This window comes from Zingiber officinale, chromosome 10B (genome assembly GCF_018446385.1).
Source record: "Zingiber officinale cultivar Zhangliang chromosome 10B, Zo_v1.1, whole genome shotgun sequence".
NCBI classification, from domain to species: Eukaryota; Viridiplantae; Streptophyta; class Magnoliopsida; order Zingiberales; family Zingiberaceae; genus Zingiber; species Zingiber officinale.
The window spans coordinates 3,658,924-3,682,784 of NC_056005.1; the positions used below are offsets into that span (position 1 = coordinate 3,658,924).

The 23,861-nt window shown below is 39.0% G+C and overlaps 1 protein-coding gene and 1 long non-coding RNA gene across 2 annotated transcripts; both read right to left on the bottom strand.

Annotated features, from left to right (window-relative positions):
- Nucleotides 1-6: 6 nt before the first annotated feature.
- On the bottom strand, nt 7-3,764 carry LOC122028592 (LRR receptor-like serine/threonine-protein kinase RGI3). Its single transcript, XM_042587433.1, has 2 exons — nt 721-3,764; nt 7-639 (listed from the first exon to the last, which is right to left on the bottom strand). Exons 1-2 carry the CDS (start codon nt 3,596-3,598, stop codon nt 218-220), a joined length of 3,300 nt encoding a protein of 1,099 aa, XP_042443367.1. The 5' UTR covers nt 3,599-3,764; the 3' UTR covers nt 7-217.
- A 4,876-nt stretch (nt 3,765-8,640) lies between these two features.
- LOC122029881 lies at nt 8,641-11,961 on the bottom strand. The gene is made up of 3 exons (XR_006125223.1): nt 11,904-11,961; nt 9,657-9,832; nt 8,641-8,907 (listed from the first exon to the last, which is right to left on the bottom strand). It is a non-coding gene; the product is annotated as an uncharacterized LOC122029881 (long non-coding RNA).
- Between the last annotated feature and the right edge of the window lie 11,900 nt (nt 11,962-23,861).

Sequence of the window (23,861 nt, forward strand, 5' to 3'; positions counted from 1 at the left end):
TACAATTTCGAGGCCGTTGAAATGCATTTTAAATATGTATATACTTTGAAAAATGGTCATTTTAGCGGTGGTTCTACGAGCTGAATCGAATTCCCTTAAATTCTACTCACAAAGGCAACTGCAATTGCGATGATTTACAAGGGAAACAAATTAAACTTTCATCTATCACAAAATTGCTTCCCAAGATTAAGCAGCTACCGCCACATGCTTAATTTCTTCAGCTACTGTAATCCGACGAGCAATTTGAATACCCCGGTAACTCCACATCCCCAGCAGCGCAAGCAACCACCGGCTCCTTCTTCTTCTCGTCGTTCGCCGGCCGCCTCACCTCCTCCAACAACGACACCACGTCCTTCATCGCCGGCCGCTCATCCGGCCGGTTGCTGACGCACAGAACCGAGATAGACAGGGCTTGCAGCATTTCTTGGACCTGGTGCTCCGGCCGGCCTAGCAGCCTGCCGTCGAGGAGCTGAACCGGGTCCAGCTTCCTCTGTAGATGGACTCGCACCCACTGAACCAAATCCAGCCCGCCGGGCAGCGACGGGTCTAGTGGATGCCTCCCCGTTAGCACCTCCAGCAGAACCACTCCGTAGCTATACACGTCGCTCTTCTCCGTTATCCGCTGCATCGACGCGTGCTCTGTTCGAATACAGAATGAATCAGATTATGCTAACAAAAGAGCACGTAATTGAGATTAAAAGTTGCAAAATTTGTGATTGCCTGGAGCCATGTAGCCGTATGAACCGGCGATACGAGGACATGTCGCGGTGTCCGAATTATGAGCCGGCTCGCCGTCGGCTAGGACCCGAGCCAGGCCGAAGTCCGCCAAATACGGTTCAAAGTTCGGGCCGAGGAGGACGTTCATGGCCTTGACGTCCCCGTGGAGGATGGCTGGCAAGCAGTCGTGGTGCAGGTAAGCGACGGCGTGGGCCAGCCCTGCCGCGATCTCGTACCGCGTTTCCCACGCCGCAGCCTCTTTCCTCCCCCGATGGAGGAAACTGCTCAGGCTCCCGTTGGGTAAGTAGTTGTAGAACATTAGCTTGGCGCTCCGATTGAGGCCCCAGCCGAGGAGGCGCACGATGTTGCGGTGGCGTATCGTGCTCAGCGCCGCGATTTCGCTGCGGAACGCGCCGGAGTCGTCGTCCGCCGGTGACCACATCTTCTTGACGGCCAGCGTCTCGCCGCTCGGGATGCAGACCTTGTAAACTACCCCGGAACTCCCGGTGCCGACCACGTTCGCTGATGTGAGCCCCCGGAGTAGGTCGTCGGCCGAGAGATCCAGCTTCTGGTATAGCGTGATTTCCCAGGCGTCGTCTGCGTCGTCGCGAGGCGCGGCGCCTGCGCGCGCGAGGACGTAAGCGGCTGTTAGGAGGAGCGCCGCGCTGACGACGATCAAGAACGTCATGGCGAGCTTTAGCGTGGATACTGCTGCTCTGTTCGACGTTTCTTGAGCAGAGAGCCGGCCGTCGGCGATGAGCAGGCCATGGTTGCCCTCGAGGTCGGCGAGCGGGAGGTTCCTGAAAAAGGGGGTGTCGGGCAACTTGCCGGAGAAGGCGTTGAAGGAGACGTTCAGGGAGATAAGATTTTGTAACCCAGCGAGGACCCCGAGATCTCCGTGGAGCTCGTTGTGCGAGATGTCAAGGCACCCGAGTTTCCTGAGGGATGAAAATTGCTGCGGGATCTCGCCGGAGAGACGGTTGCAGCTGAGATTGAGCGAGATCTCCAGCGCGGGAAGTTGGCCGAGCTCGCCTGGCATCTCACCGGATAAGAAATTGTCGCTGAGATCTAAAAGTTGCAACTTGTTGCATGACCCAAGCTGTCCAGGGATCGCGCCGGAGAGATGATTTCTCCCCAGCATGAGCTTCGTCAGCTTAGGCAGCGATCCAATGCTAGGGCTTATTACTCCGGTTAGCTTGTTGTCGGAGAAGTCAACGAACTGCAGGCTCCTCGGCAGTGACTCCGGCAGGGCGCCGCTCAGGGCATTGGAACGAAGGTCGAGGAATTCAAGGTTATGGCACCCCGAGATTGCCGCTGGAATAGGGCCGACGAGCCGGTTTCTGCTCATGTCGAGGAAATTAAGGTTCTCGAGCTTGCTGATTTCCGCCGGAATGGCTCCTCCTAGGAGGTTGTCATTCAGCCGAAGCCGAAAAAGATTCGTGCAATTGCCGATCTCCGGCTGCACAAACCCGGTCAATTCATTCGACAAGAGAAGCAATTTGGTCAAATTCTGCAGCCCAAACAGTTCTTTTGGAATCGACCCCGTCAAGTTATTGTATGAAAGATCCATCGATTGCAAATTCCGGCACTGAGCTAAGCTCGCTGGAATGCTTCCCGTGAGCTTGTTCTGCCAAGCGTAGAACAGAGTAAGATTCACCAGTCTGGTAAAATCAATTCCTATCTCGCCGGAAAGATCGTTGTTGTCCACCTCGATATCGGTCAGCGCGGTGCAGTTGGACATCTCCGACGGGATAGCTCCGGCCAGCTGATTGGTACTTAATTGGAGCTGTTGGAGGTTCCTCAAGTTACCGACGCTCCGTGGAATACTTCCGGTAAGGGAATTCAAGGACAAATCCAAGAGGACCAGTTGCTCGCACTGGCCGAGCTCTGGCGGGATTGCCCCCACCAAGTTGTTCTGCCACAGGAGCAGAGTCTGCAGGTTCCGAAGCCGGCCGATCTCCGGCGGAATCGGGCCGGACAGGGAATTCTGGTACAAATAAAGTTTGGTCAGCTCGGTGCAGTTGCCAATCTCTCCTGGGATTGGCCCTGACAGCTGAGAAGTATAGATAGCAATGGTTTGAATCCTCTTGAGCAATCCAATGGTGGAAGGAAGCCTCCCGGATAAACCGGTCTCCGCGAGGCCCAACATCACTAAGCTTCTGCAGTTGCCAATCTCCGCAGGCAACGAGCCTCTCAGATTCTGGTTCCCGCCAGCACGGAAAACCTCCAGCCTCTCCAATTTACCGACGCTCGCTGGCACCTCGCCGCTGATGTAGTTGTCGTAGAGCGTCAAGTGAGTGAGGCTGGGGAGGTTTCCAATATCGGCCGGAATGGCACCTTGTAGGAAGTTGGAATGCAGAGCCAAGGTCTGAAGCTTAGTCAGCTTGCAAATTTCCGCCGGGATCTCACCGGCGATTTGGTTCTTGCTGAGGTCAAGGAAGGTGAGCTCACGGTACTCCCCGAACTCTACTGGAATATGGCCGGTGAAGTTGGCTTCGGAGAGGATTATCATCTTCAAGGACTTGAGAGATTGGAGATTGGAAGGCAATGGGCCTTTCAGATCGACTAACTCGATCTTTAAGCTGATGACTTCAAGCCTGGAATTGCAGGCAACACCAAACCACTTGCATGGATTAGGGTCCGAAGAATTCCAAGAGCTGAGTACATCACTGGAGCTGCTCAGAGTCAGCTTCCACGAGAGCAGAGCTTGGCCTTGCTCATCAATGGCCAGGCAATTGATGAAGAAGAAGAAGAAGAAAGAAGTAAAGACGAGGAAGAGAATTGCACATAAGTTTGGAGGCAACCATCCCATGTTGGGATTGAGGGGGGGAGGGAGGAGTGCAGAAGAGGGGTTTTGAGATTGCAGTGGTGGAAACTCCATGTTTTGTTTATAGTGGAAATGCAAGAGATCTGGATCGAAGTTGTATGTTTACTTTCATGTTTCTTTTCATACGTATCTTTGCTGTTGTTCTGAGGTTTTGGATTCATGCTGCTACGGATCAGTGGAAGGGTGGCTCAGGACAGTTTAATCATGCCCAGGGTTACTGTATGCTATGTACTTAAGAGACTCCATTTTCAGTTAACTAATGCCATTCGTTCTTCAGTAAACTACAGCAAAACGCATCTGTTGAGCTGGCTCTTGTTTGAATTGGAGTCCAAAGCGAGGGACAAGTGGAGAATCTCCAAGTGCACATGGAAGAAGGCTAGGGTTAATCCTAAAGAATTGCAGAAAAGTAAAGCCAGGAAAATGTAGAATACATGTACATGTCCTCGAATGGAAGAACAACCATGCTGGCTCTGCTATATTTTTTAACATTGGCCCATCGTCAATACCATAAACCATATTTTAACATAGATCCCCATTAACCTAAAAAATCAGACCTTGCAGAAGTCCTCATTTAAGTAGATAAAACTAGAACCTACCTACTCTCTGAGATCTGAAGTAGCTTTATAGTTAGTTTCCTACAGTGATTTGCTGAAGGTGATATGACAAATGCTTTCACTTATTATGTGGTTCACATGGGTTCTTAATACTGGTTCTATAAGATGGAGTCATTATGGGAACAAATCAAGGATGTGAAGAATGGCAGATGACAACTTTGATCACTTGGTGGTGATGAGAAGGTGTGTAGTGCATGTCCTCTAGTACATGTTCTTCAAGTTAATTATAGTTCTCTGACATCATTGTATTTTAGAACGTCTAGCAGATCTGATCATTAGAGCAGTCACTGCTTTTTTACAGCAGCAGTTGTGGAAACTGCAGCTTGTAAGAGAATGAACCGCCCACTGACGTGATCAGGAGATCATCTATAGACAGGCGAAAATCACAAGTTTCACAGAGATTTAAGTTTCCCTTATTATTTGACTCCTGTTCTTCATATTGTTTAAAAAAATAGCAATATTTAACACCAACTCATCAATTGAGTGAGCTAGAAAATAATATTTAACATCAAGTTTAGACTTTCCTTCACTTGTATGATAGTAAAGTTAGCAAAGGGAAGCTCAATGGTAAATGTAAAACCAAAGATAAGTTTCTTTAGAGCAAAAGGCTTGTGGAATAGAATTAGAAAGGAACACTACTCATAATGCTAAATTAGATTTGATTATAATCCCAACGTGCCAAGAACACAACTCAATTATTAAACTTTTTCCCTTATTTTATATTAAGGATAAACCCACACATGTCCCCATAGTCAAGAATGATGATGAAGTCCAGTTTCTTAATATCATTTGATGCTGTCTAGATGATGGAGTATGCCTCCACTCATTGAAATTTAAACAATTTACTCACAAGAAGTGTGATCAAATTCTGGATTTCACCAATTCTAAATACTTTATTTGTCTTCCAAAAACATCAAACTTTATGTCTGCATAAGAACAGATGGTAGCACAAGGAAGCATGAATGAGCACTGCTCTCCTCCCTTCACTATGAGCTTTGCCAAAAAGCTAGCACTTTGCATTCAGAATGGGACCCCAAGTGCATATCTCTTCCTTTCTTTTACATGCTTGTTTAATCTTAGATTTCATCAGTGTCCAAACTTGGCTTTTCTTGGTGATTCATCATGCTTTAGAATATTAGAGTTTGCCAGGCTTGACAACGATATCTTGTCCCCCGTGCACCATGCCGAGGTGGAGTTGCATCATCATCTTCCCTGATTCCAGGGTTTTGTTGTCTGGTCACTCACCTCGCCTGTATAGTGAAGAATGGGATGGCAACTGAAAGAGATATAATGCATTTAGATTAATCAAGCAAGATCTAGAGGATCCAGAATTAAGCTTATAAATGTTTGAGCTCAGCCAATGAGCTTATTTGTTTGTGCAAATTATTGATGAGGAGCTTCCAGTGAAGATCTTGCTTGGTTAGATGATAGTTTGGTGGTGGAAGGTCTTTAGAATACATGTTGAAGAATGCATTTAGTTTGTCACAAGTGATATTGTTTGGATATTCTTGTCTGAGTTATAGGAACCAAATTAATTATTTTATTCTTGTGTTGTAATTTTGATTTGGTTATTTAATTATGTGCTTGACCTCATTTAGTTTGTAAGCTCTTTACTCCATGAGTGCTATGCCCTGAAATTCATCACAAGTATTTATCATGGAGAATGGGTGTTATTTTTGGACTTGATAGATGAAATACTTACAAGGGGCCAAGCACAGATATATATGTAATATCGCATGGAAATGGCCATGATGGACCGAGCCCAAACTTATAACTTGATCTACACATCGCATGGAAATGGTAGCCCAAATTAATCTTATGAAAAGCATAAACAAATCAGTAAAATTTTAATGAAATTGGTGAGTTCATCAGAGAGAATTTCTAATATTTTTGGATGATAAATCTCTCCTAATTTGGGGAGTTTAATGGATTTGTAATTGTTTTTTCCTACCAAATTCAACTTCTTTTGAGTGGCTAGCTGTTCCCTCCGTAGTTAAGTTCTTCTCATTTCAAAACATGGAAAAGGAAAGGTAGGTATGAGTAAATTTTAACCTTTCTTATCAATGAAAGGGAAGATTTTCTTATACTCCAATTTGGACGGTAAGGAGGGGAAGAGAATTCAAATATTTTTTTTCTAATTTTATCCCTATTTTAAAATTCAAATCGATATCTAAAAAAATAGAGTATTTTATAACTTTATATATTTAACCTTTATTTTTTTTTCATTTCCTTCTAAACAGGTTAACACATGTTATGTTAATAAACCTTCTCTCCTTTCTAAATAAGTGAGGCATAAATATTTTACTTCCCCTCCACCTCTCGTTAGTAAACCTTCCACTCACCCTATCCACTCACCCTATCCAAACATAGCTAATTCTATCATGTAACTTGTTTGGTAGACAAAATTTAGTTTAGTTTTCCAAATGGTTCTTTATTTTAGTGAGCAATAAATATATTTGACCCGATCTGATATTAAGGTGGGGAGAACATCAAGAATGAAGCGGATAATAGATTAAATCAAATTAGTATCATCTATAGGAAATTTGAGTTGAGATGTTAAGTTGGTAGACACTGAAAGATCTCAAGAAAATAAAGACTTCACAAGCAAGAAGGGTCAAGATGAAATTAACACCATGATGAGGAAGGACTTCAACCAGTTCGTGACTACTATTATTGGTATAATCGACCTCAGCTCAAGGTTGATCAGGTTGATGAAGCTCGGATTGACATGAGTTTGAGTTTCGATGTTTAATCAATATGTCAGTAAGATGTCAAGTATATTAATGTTGACTAAATATTTGATGGTAAAGAAGAGTCAAATAAGTTAAGGTTGATAAAATACTTAATAGTAAAGAAGTTAAGTAAATAAAAGTTGACCGGATTCTTAACGATGTCAGAAGTCCAAAAGGGAGTTGACATAAGAAGTTAAGTAGATCAAGGTTGACTGAATACTTGACGATGATAGAAAATCAATAGGGAGTTGGTGTTAGGACACTTCGACGAGCTAGAGGGCGGAGGGTGATTAGCTTGAATCGCTTATTCAATGATTTGTTGGAGTGGATAATTGAAGCGAAGACTCCACAATGCTAATACCCTTGATTTTATTTGGTATCCACCTCTTTGAGGTGACTAATTCAAGGGTCCTCATTTGTGGAGGCGGAGAAGTCTCGTACAAACTTAAACATAAGAGTACGTGAGAGAATACAACAATATATGCAATAAGAACAAATAAATGAATACAACAATATGAAACCTTACTCTTGATCTCCTGTTGATCTGGAAACGCCTCTTGTAGATTCAGAAGTGCAGCAACACTTCACCTTAAATCGTCCAAGAATCTTTAGTGAAGAATAGAGAGGAAGAAGTTTCGTTTGAATCTTCATATTCACCTTTATATCCCGCATATTATTACCACATCGGATTCGAGTGCATCCAACAGCCCAAACTTTGCAATGGCTCTTTTCTTCATCATTTAATAGATTAGCCAATCGATTATGGGTCATTTTAATCAATCACCCAATCGATTACGAAGTCCTTTGTTAGCTCGTAAGCTTCTCCCAATTGATTAGGCAGCTTCAATTGATCACCTGATTGATTTAGAAGCTCTTTGTTCGCTCACGACCAAGCTTAATTAATTAACCAATCGATTAAGCCTCTAGTGATATCCTCAATCAATTGGAATTCTTCCCAATTGATTTAGAACAGTGTATTGCACTATGCTCCATGAAAACCACCTTCCAATTGAACACTTGATTGATTGAGTTCAGGGTGAATCGATCACCTGATCGATTCACCATGACTTCAAGAAGAGCTATGCTCAATCAATCAACTGATTGATTGGCACATGTCTCAATTGATCGATTATCCAACCATAATTTACTTAACTCAAGTCTAGGATTCTCTTGTCCAATCTCTGGTCAACCATTACTTGTTAGAACTTCTCCACTAATTATTTATGGACTTTCCTTTGCTAATGTGCGATCCTCCTTGATCCACTTGGACTTCCCTTCGCCTAACCGTAGTTAGGGCTTTCCTTTGCTAACGTACAATCCTCCTTGATCCACTTAGACTTTCTTTGCCAACGTGTAGTCCTTCTTGACCCACTTGGACTTTTCTTTTGTCTAACCATAATTAGAACTTTCCTTTACCAACGTGCAATCTTCTTTGATCCACTTGAACTTTTCTTGCCAATGTGCAGTCCTCCTTGATCCACTTAGACTTTCCTTTGTCTAACCCTCAAATTAGGATTTCCTTTTCCTAACCTTCGATTAGGAATTTACCATTCAAGTACTAGTCCTCCTTGACCTACTTGACCATTCTCACATATTGTCCAACAACATATTGTTCAATTATATTATCCATAATACATTGTCTAAACATTGAAACTCAAGCTTGAATCCTGAAATGACTCATAACTCCCTTCCTAAGACATCCAACATATAGCATACCACATTTACCTTAGACCCAAAGAAAATTTCATCATATACAAACTTGAATTCTATATATATCTTTCGAATAAAAATTTTCTTAATCTCCCAACGACAAAACATGAAAACATAAATGAATAGTCTCCAACTCACATCCACATGGCAATCAAAAGACTACATTTATTAACATGCTCTTAAGCTGCCTGGACAGTGTGCTATGCATTCCATCTTTATCTCCTCAGTTACTCCATCTCCACATCCTCTATCACCTCTTTGATGTCATCTCCTACACTTGTATTATTTATATTGTGAGTCCACCGACCTGTAAATATATTTCCCACAAGTAGGTACATGATGGAAACAATAGAGCAATATTTAAAACTAGGAATTATGAACATGAACTTTCTTCTACAATTTAACTTCAATCAAAATCAAGCATGTTATAATATCCACAATAAAAGAACTTCAACATCATTTACTAACAGTACAAGATGTATTAGCTAACATACACAATAAGGAAAACTTCAGCATAATCTACCATCAATAAGTAAGGTGAATTTATCGTAACCTTTATTAGAGCATAGTCATTCAGTCCATATGTATGACCCGTTGGGAGATACCTCCTAAGGGACTATATATATCCGTTAAGTCGAAGTCATCATACATTGTTTTAATAGTCATGTTTGGAAATGTCCTCATCGGAGCTCATCCCGGTGCACTAATCCCGTATTATCACCACTTATGCACCAAAATTTCCAATTATTCATGTAGGAGATTCCTAACTTTAGTCTATCATAACATATAGGAGATAACATGCATACACCATCAAATCATACAAGAAAATAATTGAATAAACGACTTTCTTTTCATAACATAAAAGAGAAAACCTACAAAATTCATACTGCAACAACCCTAACATCCTACTCATGACAAGATATACAATACATGCTGATCTCATGTGGATAACCTATCAGATAGTATACCATAAAACTCTTGAAAATGACAACAAGAACATTGCATAACATATGAACCTCAAAACTTAATATAACTCCTTTAAATGAAATTTAGAACCTTCTACCAAGTTTATAATGCATGAACAATAACTCATGAACTGCATGACATAACAGAGGACAGGTTCGTGATATGCTAGTAAGGGTCCCTGGACACTGTGCCACGCATCCATCTTGCCTCCTCGACTACTCTGCCTCCACGCCTTTTTATCATATCCCGAGTTGCGTCTCCTTCACCTACAAAATCCACATAGTGAGTCTCGAGACCCAACAAGCATATTCATATACTAATGTGTACTAGATAAAGTTGTAAATCCTAGGACATGGACTTGATTGTACAAAATAGTATACATAACCCACTTGGGAGATGAATATGTCGCAGATATGGTAACCATCATTAGAGCCCATTTGTGAGGTCCTAGATCATGTTAACTAGGTTGCCCACGCATTTCATTATCATTCATGTTTGGAAAGATCCTCCCCGGAATTTATCTCGGGGCACCAATCCCGTACTATATCATCATTCATGTTTGGAAAGGCCCTCCCCGGAGCTTATCCTGGGGCACGAATCCCGTACTATATCATCATTTATGTTTGGAACGACCCTCCCCAGAGCTCATCCCGAGGCACCAATCCTATACTATCACCATACATTCACATATTCATCCCCATATCCTTACATACTACTCCTTTTTATTATTTCTATCACTCCTTAGCAAGCTTCATGAACATTTTAGCATTCATAGCATACTTCGTAGGCATTCATGCAAAATACTTTAATTAGCTTTCTTGAAAGGAAACAATTAGAACCTCATGCATTTCATACAGGTACAATATATATATCTTCTAAACATACTTAAATTAACTTTCATAAAAATAGAAAGGTTTAGAACCCCATGCTAAGCAGGATCAATGAGATATGAAATAAGGCACGAAGAAATGCACCTAGGCCCCTCCTAATCCAGTTTCACCATTAGGTCTTATGTTAATTGGACATTTAACAAATTTTCACCCTGCCCAACCTAAGAGAACCAAGGAAAGAAGAACAACCACCAAATCAGCCCTCTCCCCATTTGATCACAACAATACAAATCTGATAAGTTAAACTAATAAGCTTTCCCTCAACATTATAAATCATCCATAAGCCGAAAGAATCATGGAAGACAACAATCTTAAATGACACAAGTCACCCTCTACCAAATATGTCACAAAAATACCCAACTAACATGGCACAAGTTGAAATCACAACAAGAACTCACTAAATAAAAAATAAAATATGAAATACCAAGCTATCATGATTAAGCTAGCACACATTGAAATCATTAGCAGGAAATCACAGTATCAAATCTAAAATGCCAAGAAAACATGATTAAGCAAACATGCATTGAAATCATCGTAGGAATCACAAAAATCCTTCCGAAAATATGGTATGATTTAAAAGATATTCTTCCTTCTCAAGTTTTTTCTCCTTTATTTAACCCCAAGATCTCAGTCAAACCATCAATTCAGCACAAACCAAAACGAAGCATCCCAAATCCATCTGGACTCAACAGAGAATCACCCACTCCACTCGAAGGTATTTGCCCTCTTACCCCACAACTTCATGCTTAACAAAATAAATATGAATAATGCTTGCCTTTCCTTCGAGATGGAGGAGCAATCAGGCTTCGAAACGGGATAAAATCTTCCTTCCCACTAGCAAAACACCTTTCCTTTGCCTGTTGGTGCCATTGTCCGGGGACTCTAGGCCAAAAGAGATCTCATCGCTGTTGGGAGCTCTTGCTTAAGGGAATCACACCGACGACGTTGAAGAGAGTAGAACATGAGGGTGGCGGCGACAACGGGGTCGGGAGGTGAGGAAAAGAGAGAACTTAGGGTTTTTTTTTCCTTTTTTTTGTAGGTCCCTTAAAAAAAACTTTAGCTTAATCAATTCAATCAACTCCCATCTCATTTGATATTCTAAACAGGCTTCCTTAAGGTCTAATAGGTTTATCCCCATTAATATGTCATATGAGCCCCGTTTAATCCTCTAAAATTTCCTAAACTTTTTCTAAAAATTTTATAAAATAATTGATTAAGGAACGACTATTATTTTATATTTTATTTTATTTTTTTATTATTATATTATTTATTTATTGTCACTGAATTACCTTCAACTCGGGAAATATCGAACTAACATAAAAAATAAAAATATCAAATCCCTAATTTACACATTCGATGACTCGTGGGACCTTACACATACCATCTAGTCATAATAAGAAATAATTGAATGAACAACTCCTTTATCCACTAAATCTTTCTAATATACCTATTCTGTCTCAAGGAGATAAACAAGCACCACCGCACACTCACTAAGCCACATTTTCATTCCCACCAAAATCTGAAAGTCACACATGAAGTAAGATTTAACTTAACCAAAACAATAATTTCAATTTGTCCAGCAAACTGAAACCATTCCACACAAATTTCTATTTTTCTACTGGTGTCCCAAAACATGTGTTATATGAAAAAGAGCACAACACCAAATAAACCCAATCATACACTCACTAAATTTGCTGCAGGAAAAAAAAAAACGAAACCAATAAGAAGAAACAATACAACATTGGAAATAGTTTTTGCACTATACCAAATCTGCTGCAAATAAAACCAAATTCCCTTATGCAGAAACCTTGCAACCTTGAAATCAATTTGTCAACTATCAAATCTACTGCTAGCTTGCAAAAGAATGAGTACATCATCAAATCCAAAACCCCGTTTCCTAAATTCGATCAACATTCGAAAGAAGTAAAGCCTCACAAAGAGCAGTGCAAAAAAAAAAAAAAAAAGAACCCATATATGCATCCCGAGCCCATTCCAGTGGTACAAGATCATTACAAATAAGCAGTGAATTCGTAAAACCAAATATCCCACATCTCTAAAATCTAGAACAGAACAGAAAAAGAGAAAACACACAAACACCCTAACGCCGAAGTAAGGTCAACATTAGATTTGATTTTCAACCCAACAAGAAGAACCACTCATCCTATACCTACTAGGGAAAATTTACTTGCCTTCCTCGTCGTCGGAAGCTCCTACCATTGGGAAGAAACCCTTGTCGTCGTCATCGCTCCCCACACGAGAATCGCTGATGAACCGCTCTTGACCAGCCTGATTGCAACAATCACACCCTCCCCTCCTCCCTTTTTCTCCCACTCTAGGGCATGAACTCCTCTCCCATAAATTGGGCTCCCAACCTCCTTAATAAGCCCACCTCAACTTCTGACTCAAATAAACTTCACTTACTTAAATGTTATATATATATATATATATATATATATATATATATATATATATATACCCATTTATATTATCTTATATATATTTTTCTCTTATTAAACAATATGTTATATCGAACCAAATTTCTAATTTAGACATCTAAAGCACATGGGACCTTACAACACTCGAACATAGTCAAACTAGTCAACTTTAATCTGGGAACGATTGCACCAATAATCTCTCAATCATAGTTTGTAAAATTACCATTCGGATCGTAGGATCGTATGATCCGGAAACCTAAAATTGATCCAGGATCGTGCAGAATCACTTTTTGCAGTAGGATCGCAGCAGGATCGGTAGGATCAGAACAGAATCGGTAAGATCAAAACAGGATCGGAGCAGAATTGGAGTAGGATCGGTGGAAACTTTGAGAGGTCATAACTTTTGACTCAGATTGAACCATGGGGTCTATAATATATCAAATCAAAGCTCGTTCAGAAATCTTTAATAAATTTTAAAGTTTATCCTTAACCACCCTATTTAAAACACAAAAAATATCATTTAAATGCTTTTCAGATGTCTAGAAGATTTTTCCTTTTTTTTTAATTATTTATTTCATCTTATTAGGATTTTAAATTATTTAAACATATGTTTAATTATTTTTGAGTTAGTTTTTTTATCAATAATATTTTGTCATTTTTTCTCCTAAAATAATGAGTTTTTGGATGTCTATTGTCTAATATTGTGTGACATCAACCAGTCTTTAGAAGATTATTTTTGGCATTCATATTTGAATCAAAGGATTCAATAGCTTCTATTATATACGTTATGTGCTTTGTTGGCGTTCATATTTTTAACATTGAATGTGTTATTATTATTGTGTTAATAGAAATTTTATATTCTTTTATTTTATTATATGAAAATATAAATATTATTACTATGCGAGAATGATAGTTGAATTATAAGTTAATTAAAATTTGTACATGTGGTAATGTAATTTGAGGGGTTGAGTGTAAATGATTGCATATATATACAAAATTAGTTATTTATTTATATGTAAATGAGTTATTTTAGGTATTTTTTCTAATTATTAATCATGTATGATAAGATTTTAAGGGTTTTTGGTAGTATCGTACGATTCTATGATCCGATTCTGATCGATTTGATCCTGACCTTAAATCGATTCTGCGTAGAATTGCGATTTTACAAACTATGCTCCCAACAATTTCCTCCTTTTTAATGTTTAACAATATATTTAAATTAGGCTAATCCATATTAGCCCGACTCGAACTTCATCTCATGCTCGAAACATGAATGTGAATATCTAACTTAAACCCCACATTTTCTCCCCCTTTCACATACATCAAAAACTCTTCTACTTAAGAGTCAATTTTGTCAAAGGAACGCAATGAAAGTCCCATACTTTTCATTGTATACTATGCTTACTCTTGAGCATATATTGCATGCTCACCCTAGAATACCCATACATTTACAATGAAGATTTCCAATCTTTCATTGTTTACAATGCTTATCCTTGAGCACTTATAATAATGAAGGTTCCCAACCTTTCATTGTTTCCTTGTCTAGAAAAAAAGTTTAAATCATGTCTTTTAAGGAGAAACTCCCCCTCAAAATGTCCTAAATTTATATCATTGTACCAACAATGACTTGTAGTTCCTAAACTTTTAGAAAATCAAAAATTAAAGTTTTGAGGTTCAAAATTTAATTTTGAAACTAAACCTCCTCCTAAACTCCAAGTTAGTCCCCTTTAACCATTCCTTTCTTATTTCCATCAAGAAAACTACCCTTAAATATTTATAAATATATTTCTTATGGTTAAATGATTAACATGACTAAATGATGCTTAATGGATTAAAATCAGACCATTTCAACCAAAATTAGTCTTTTCAATCAATTGAACCCACCTTAATCGATCAACTGATCAATTCAGGGGATGCTTAATCAATCACTTGATCGATTCCGTGAGCTCCTATGCTCGTAGAAATGATCCATAATCAATTGACCAATCAATTCATGCCTATGAATCGATTGTGATCGATCAAAATTTCTAAATTTTCTAATTTTACATTTAGATTAAATTTTAGAAATTCCTAAATAATTCTACAATCACTAAAAATCATGAAATTTTACATAGACATTATTTATATCATATACTTTCAGGGAAAAATAATTTTCTATGAAAATAAGCCATATTTTTAAAGATAGACATAAACTTGAAAACCCATTGAAAAACTTTAATGCTTCACTATACTTTGTGTTCAACTAATCAATGATAACTCCTATCAAAAGATATACTTCACCAAGATTTTATAAAGTGATTTTGAAATATTTTCAAAATATAATTTCCAACCATGTTCCTTAAGCTAAATGCACATGACTTATATACTAGTTTTCCCAATGATTGAATTTCTCATAATCTTTTGTTAAGATGAAAGTTAAATACAAAAAGATGCACTAAATCAATACCTTGAGTTTTGTTCATTCTCCTAACATCTCATTTGTATCTAGTATGTCTCAAAAATACATATAATTCAAGTCTATGGTTCTTGTGAGATGTACAATAGGTTTCTCTATATCTAAGGGATCATGCATATCTAACTAGAGATATTTAAACTTTTGATCATCCAACCTAAGATGTCAATTGATGCCATTGTCCGTAATTACAAGGATTTTTAGAATAAGGCATGAAAATGATTAAGCCATGCAACAAATGCATAATTTTTTTTTTTCAAAAGAAAAACTATCATGAATAATGATGTATATATGACATGACATATGACATTTTCATAAATATATATGAATGATAAATATGATGTCATGACATATGATGTGTACACAATCATAGCAATTTTAGCATGAAGGAAATACCTAGATTATCTATCTATCGCCAACTAATTGGTAAATTAAAAAAAAAAACCTAAGTTGCCCTTATCCCTTTAAGAAATTGTCAAAAATCTCAACTTAACATTTCTTTGACTTCTATCATAATTGTGTCAATTTAATGAGATTCAAATATTCAAATTTTGACGCATTTTACTTTTCCAAAGAGTAAACATTAATCCTTCTTTTTCAAGGTGTAGCAATATCTTGAAAATATCCCAAAGTGTCAACTTCACTAAAGTTAGGTTAATTACCATTCTAATTAAAGTTAACACTCTCTAAATCCATCTAGGGTGTAGAGAACATATTCTTAGAAACTCAAAATTTAATAGTACTTCTTGGGTGCTCTAGGTACTCATTAGGGATAACTTTCATTAATACCTTCCTACGCTTCTTAGAAGCCTTGATTACACTAGACTTCTCACGGTCAACTCTAGGGATAACTTCTCTTGTGACCTTTTTAGTGACTCTCTTAGGCTTATTATTATAAATACCCTGGGTAATTTTTGATCCTCATGTGGTGTTTTGATCTTCGTGTCTAAGTGTGCAGAGACTTAGGGATACAAGAAGTCTAGCAAAAGACACAGAAGATAAGAAGGATGATACGGGAATTGAGTCGACGGGCTCGGTGCATCCGAGAGATGAGAAATTATGGAAGAGTACACTGATGGAGTGAGAAGGATGTGCATGGTGCTTCTGAGGGACGAGAAGCCAGAGTGGAAGACTGCTAGAGGAGAAGGCCGGAGTTGAGTTTAGGTGAGCTCAACTCTGAAAAGACAGAGGATCACTCAAGCGACCGAAGAAGAAGCCAGTGATTGGAGAAGGCTTAAGACGGTCAACAAGTAGCTAACTGATCAGGATACCCGGACCACTTTGGTGCCAAACGAGCACCTCGTCGTAGTGGATCAACTTCGGGTCCACGTCAACAGGATGGTCCGGGTGCCCGGATCACGACATGTCATCAAACGGTCACTTCGACTAGTGAGCTGATAAAAGGAGCCCTGGAGCTCAAGATTAAAAATAACACTTCTGTACTTTGAATTCTTTATTCAATTTACATTTTCTATACTTCCAATGCTTGTAAGAAGCTTCTCCACCTACGACATAAGGAGAAATTCATTAGTGCTTTCAACGCATTGGATTAACAACATCCTCAGTTGTAACCAAGTTAAATATGGTAGCCTCTTTCATTTTTATGAAATTTATTTCTACTTTAATAACAAGTATTTATTAGTTAAAGTCAAAAGCTTTGAGAAGGGTATGTTGGTGCGGGAAGCATCCGACAATCGAATCTGTGTTTTGATTATGTCAAAGTGTCCAAAGTTAAGTTGTTTTGTTATCTAACAAGTTGAATGATCTTGCAGGAAAGTCCGAAGTGTACTTAGGCAAAAGTCCTAGCTACGGTTACGTAAAGGGAACACCCTAGGAGGAGGTAACCTTAGGTCCTAGGGGGTGGTAACCCTAGGTGGGAAGTCTTGGCGGGTCGAGGGCTTGGGGAAAAAGTCCTAGAGTCGAGGACTCTAGGTGGAAAGTCCTGGTATTATGAACCAGGTGAAAGACTGGGCGGGTTGTGGAGTGGACATCCAGCCGAAAGTCCTAGAGCCTCGGGCGCTGAGCAAAAGTCCAGTTGGTCTGGAGGATCAACTGACAACAGGTAAACTCTCCTGAGTGGAGTAGGTGAGGACACGTTCCCCGGTGAGGGAACAATAAGCATCGGTTCAACCTAGGGTTTCCGGTCGGGAATCCGAAGTTAAAATTGGATAGTCGGTGACTATCAAATAATCATATTTATTATATTTAATTGTGTTAACTCTGTTTTGCAGGATATGTTTTTGGATTCTGGACTAACATATTTTGCAGGAAGAAACCCTCTCGCAGCATGGCACGAGGGCGCCCTCATGGAGCTTGAGGGTGCCCTGAATGTTGAGCAGAGGGCGCCCTCATGGAGCTTGAGGGCGCCCTGGACCTTGGCGTGAGGGCACCCTCATGGAGGTTGAGGGCGACCTCAGGCGGATAAGCTGTAAAGTGGTCAGAGCTCATCCACGCTGCAGATTCGATGCGGATGAGGCCGCCCTCCATGGTGTTGGAGGTGCCCTCCATGAGCTTTATATGCAGGATTCGACCAGCAGATTAAGATATCATCTGAAATGCGACCCATCTTCCATGTGCTGCTTAAAGAACGTTCCGACAAAGTCGCAACTCGACTCCGACGACCAGACACTTCAACTTCACTGCTTTCTTTTGTCATTGCCATATTTTATTGTTTTTGAATTGTACTTCAAAAGTTGTAAAGATTTACGAATTGATAGTAATTGCCCATCGAAAGTGATCAACGATCGCGGGCCTTGGAGTAGGAGTCGCTCAAGGCTCCGAACCAAGTAAATCTTGGGGTTTGCATTGTTTGTTCTTATATCCACTGCGTTTACTCGTTAAGTTTTCCTAAATGAAAAGTAAAAGCCACGAGCGCTATTCACTCCCCCTCTAGCGCTTTCGATCCAACAGGGTACATTTGTCATTTCAGATATTTCACCCACCTCTTGTCGACCACACATGATCAACAATTGATATCAGAGTGAGGACACTTTAGAAGAACTAACTATCGACCAAAGCACACAAGAAATGACCGGACTAAGTATCTACCTACCAACATTCGAGGGGGAGTTCGCGTTTTGGAAGAGACACATGGAGGTATTCTTAAAAACTAATTTTGATACTTTATTAATAGTTAAATATGGTTTTGAAGGACCCAAGGATAAGAATGGACAAGAACTCAAAGAACACCACTGGACTGAAAAATAGCGCGATGAATTTGAGGCAAATGGTAAGGCCGAGTTCTATCTTTTGAGTGTGCTACCTGCTCAAGAACTCGGAAGAATTGGCCCTTACAAATGTGCAAAAGAACTTTGGAAAAAGTTCTTGCAACTCCATGAAGAACCAAGAAAAGAAGAATTTGACTCTTCGATGGACATTGCTTCGTCATCTGACTCTTTGATGGACATCACCTCATCATCAGATGAATTTGAGACCGAAGAGATCATCGACACAACATTAGTATCCAAATACCTACCCGAAGATGAAACCACTTCTGAGGAGAGCATCGACGAAGGGGGATCTACTTCAGAAGAAAGCAACAATGAAGGGGGAGCATCGGACAACGAGATTGACAAGGTAAAAAAGATACGATCTCTACCTCCCGACAAATTATACAAATTTGTTAAAATAATTTCTAAAAGAATCAATTAGAAACAAAGAATGATAAATTAAAAAAGAATTAAAAGGAGCTTTAGTAAAATCTTGTCGATTAGAAGACATCGACAAGTTAAAAATTAAAAATGAAAAAAATTAAAAGAACAGATAAAATTATTAAAACGGAATGATACATGCCTAAATTTAAGTTCTTTTTAAAATTCAAAGTTTAGAAATTATGATAGGCTTAGTTGGTATTTTAGATATCATAAGGGTCAAATAATGAATCCTGGAAATAGGCTCTTATAAAAAGTAGGATAAAACTGTGTATAATGGATCCTTTCTCAGGACCCTGCATGAAGGGAGCTTCGTGCACCGGACTGTCCTTTTTTTTATAAGAGTCAAATAACAAAAGTAGATAGAAAATTAATTTTTAAAATATTTGGTTAATTCAATAGGAAATATATTTTTTAGGTTCTAAAATCATGATTAGCTCAATAAATTAATTTCTATGCATGTTAGAAAATTAATTTGATTGATTTATTCTTTTTTGGTAAGATTAATTATTTCACTAATTTTTTATCATATTTTCTACTCAAAATTTTATCCATGCAAAATAAAAATATTATCTACTAACACAAAAATTTCTAAAATTTTTTACTACTATATTAATTTTTATGAATTTTTCAAGAAAAATAATATTTTTAAAATTAAAAGTATTTCATAGATTTATTTTTAATAAGTTTATTTTTCTGTGATAAAATATCATGTTCTCTATTAGAATAAATCTTTGAAAATTTTTTGACCATTAATTAATTTTCTATAAATTTTTTTGTCAAAATGTTAAATTTTAATATTAAAAATTCTCAAAAACACAATCTTCAAAAGTTCAATTTTTCAATCGATATACCTTCTATTTTATTTCTTATAAGTTAAATGATTTTGTAAGCTTGAAATATACTTGTAATTATTTTTTTAAAAAAATTATCTCTCTGTATAAAATAATTTATTACTGCTTATATGAATCATGGTTATTTGTAAAAAATTTATTTATATTCCGGATTATTGTGTTTGATAGTGACAAAATTTTTTAAAATTTTTCAAAAAATAAAATCAATGTTAGAATTATTTCTTTCAAAAACTAGTTTTTAATTCATAAAAATTCAGATTTTCAAAAAATAACTTTTAAAAATTTTCTAAGTGTTAGTCACTATTTATATATCACTTAATTTTTTTTCAATTTTTTTTTGATATTTATCTCTATTTTTAATGTGATCAAAGGGAGAAAAATTGTAGGGGTAAAGTTAGGACTTATTTGCAAAATGTTAATAAATTTTGAACTTAATTGCTTTATTCATGTCAATATATTTCTTTTAAATAAATTTTTATGTCTATTTTATCCTAACTTTAATTGGGGTTGATGCACATTAAAACAGAGGGAGATTGTAAGTACTTGGGTAAGTTTTGATGTGATTGATAAGGTCATTTTTGTCGTTGATTCTATCTGAAGGCTAACGAGATGGCGCGCTGGCTCAAGTGGATGGTTTATTGACAAATGGTTGACTCTACGATATGTGATGAAGCTCCTCAACGATCTTGCCCACAATCAGCTGATCCAATGAAGTGTTAGTGACCAAAGACCAGAGAAAAGGTTCCTAGCAAGGCCTTCCGACGTTCAAGTCAGTACAACTTTCTTGCAAGTAGAAGAAGAACAGTAGAGGATGTGCGAATGAATGTCTCAGATGCAAAAATTACATACTTCACCAACGGAGAGGACCCCCCTTTTTATATCACCTCTCATAATCTCCGTGATCATGAGGTGGCTTCATGCGTCAGAGTTTGTTAGGTATTCCTCGAAGAGCTTTCGAGGAATATTTTTTGTACCCCACAGATGTAGCTCTTTTGTCGTTTATAACTTAAACATTTTCTGAAGTCGTTGGAGGAGAATGTCATTATAGATGAATCACTGATGGCAAACAAGATAGCCTCCGAAGGAGGTTTCAAAGAAATATTCTCCGACAATCATGACAGGCTATTAAAATTTGTCTGCTGAATGTATCTCGGTCGGTCCGCAAGGCCGATCGTATTACTTTCCATTATATCAATATGCTCTGTCATATGTGAAATACTGTAGAGATATATTTAGATACTAATATAGTGTCCATAGTATGCCAAAGCTTCATTCAAGAAGTCATATGATAGATCATGTATGTTAGAGTTTTATTTTAGGGGCAATGTGACATTAGGTAACTTAAACTCGTTCGACTTGTGCCTGATCGAGTGGATATGTAGAGTTTCCTAAGGATAAGTACCTTTAAGCCCGTCCGATGTTTACCCGAACTAGCGTACACCAATAGTCTTATTGTTTGATTGGCCTTCGTTCGACGGATCTTATACTAAGAGCTTTATAAGGACAAATGTCCTTATGCCCACCCGGTCTCTATTTAGCTGGGCGTACACAGAGAGCGTTGTGTTCGATTGGCCTTCGTTCGACCGATCTTATAGTAAGAGCTTTATAAGTCTAAGTGTCATTATGCCCACCCGATCTCTATCCGGTTGGGCATACACAGAGAGCCTTGTATTTGATCGACCTTTGCCCGACCGATCTTATACTAAGAGCTTTATAAGGCCAAGTGTCATTATGCCTGCTCGGTCTCTATCCGGCCAGGCGTACACAGAGAGCCTTGTGTTTAATCGGCCTTCTTCAGGCTGATCTTATACTAAGAGCTTTATAAGGCCAAGTATCATTATACCCGCCCAGTCTCTACTCGATCAAGCGTACACAGAGAGCCTTGTGTTTGATTGGCCTTCATCTGGCCGATCTTATACCAAGAGTTTTATAAGGCCAAGTGTTATTATGCTTGCCCGGTCTCTACTCGGCCAGACGTACATAGAGAGCCTTGTGTTCGATCGGCCTTTGTCTGAATGATCTTATGCCAAGAGATTTATAAGGCTAAGTGTCCTTAAGTCTACCCGGTCTCTAGCCGGACTCGCATACACAGAGAGCCTTGTGTTCGATCAGCCTTCATCCGACTGATCTTATACCAAGAGATTTATAAGGCCAAGTGTTCTTAAGCCCGCCCAGTCTCTACTCAGTCAGACGTACACAGAGAGTCTTATGTTCGATCGGCCTTCGTTTGACCAATCTTATACTAAAGGGCTTTCAGAAGGCCTAAGCGCTTAGAGCTTGATCAGATTTTCACCAGGTCAGGCTCCCTTGCACTTAGTCGACTATTCGACCAATCGAGTACAATATTTCCTGACTTTTAGAGTAAAATACTAGAGTCTTTATATTTGACTGGCTTGACATCCGATCGGCTTTATTCGAGCGTCCTACTTTGTAACCATTCGGGCAGGACCCTAGAATCTTAATGCAGGGCAATCAACAAAGTTATATGGGAGGCACTCCCCCATTCTAACTTCTGTAGGACCGTTAGATTCGATAGAGGGGGGGGGGGGGGTGAATATCGATTCAAAAATATCGAGTATAAGCGCAGCGGAAAAGTAAAGTAGACACAGGGTTTTTTACTTCGTTCGGAGCCTGTGGCGACTCCTACTCGAAGGCCCGTACTCCTTGAGTACTTTCGTTGGGCAATTCACTAGCAATTCGGATAATTACAATTTTAAGTACAAAAGGATGCTAATGAAAAGAAAAACAAAGCTGTACCGACAGACAAGGAATTTAAAAGAGAGGGAACGTGTCGTCGGAGCTTTGTGAGCGTCGTTGGAGCGCAGAGCAGCAGAGCGAGTAATCTCAGAGTTCTCAGATGTGAAAGATGATTGTGAAGCTCTTGCCTGGGGCTTCTTTTATATGTTGCTCCGGGCGCCTGGATTCCTTCCGGGCGCCTGGAATGTGACGTAGCTGCTCAAACCGAGATGCTCCACGTGGTGACGACTTGGCCTGGATATAATTTGCTTTCCGGGCGCTCGGACCACCTTGTTCCAGAAAACTCCCTTTTCCTGCAAAACAAAGTTAGTCCGAGGCAATATATATCCTGCAAAATAGATTGTTAGCACATTTATGAATTAGCACAAATAGTATAACTTAGATTCCGTCTTTCCGAGACCGGAATCTAGTCACGATCTCGACTTAGACATCCGAAATGGATCTAAGCCAGATCGATGCCTAATGTTCCCTTCTCGGGAACGCGCCCTCGCAGTCACTCCCCTCTAGTGACTTACCTCACTTACCTGCCAGACGTCCGGTCAGCCCTTCGACCCGTCTGGACTTCTTGCCAGCTATCCGGTCAGCCCGTCGACCTAGCTGGATTTCTTGCCAAGCGTCCGGTCAGCCCGTCGACCCGCTTGGACTTCTTGCCAGCTATCCGGTCAGCCCGTCGACCTAGCTGGACTTCGTGTCAGACATCCGGTCAGCCTGTCGACCTGTCTGGACTTATCCTGCACACTCGATCAAAGTGTCAGACAACAACAAAACTAACTTAACCTATTTGTCATTCATCAAAACCTATGTTAGACCGTTAGTGCTACCCGCACCAACAATCTCCCCCTTTTTGATGGAATGACAACCTGGTTAAGTTAGTGAAACGAATAAAGGAGGTACATGGTAGTTAGTTTTAGTGTTTTCAATTTGGTTTAGCTAACTTAACCACCTAACCCTCCCCCCTTGGCATTCATCAAAAATAGGCAAGGATAAACAAGCATAGTGTAGAGTTACTGTAAAAATTTAAGAAACAGCTAATTTTGGAGAATATCTAAGTTTGATTCAAAATTCAAAGATACTGATAAACGCACAATTTAAAACCAAAAAAAATGGTCAAGTTGACTTGGGGGAGTCAAGTTTTAAATTTTAAAAAGTATAAGTTTAAAATTTGATTTTTTAAACACTTAGTTAATTTTAACTTTTTGAAAACTGGTGTTTAAAAATAAGTTAGTTTTAAAATAAATGTACAAAAGCATTTTTAAA

Coding starts and splice junctions, on each gene's coding strand:
- LOC122028592 (XM_042587433.1), bottom strand. CDS start 3,598: ATGGAGTTTCCACCACTGCAATCTCAAAACCCCTCTTCTGCACTCCTC. Junction 640..720: donor ATACGGCTACATGGCTCCAG/GCAATCACAAAT, acceptor GTATTCGAACAG/AGCACGCGTCGATGCAGCGG.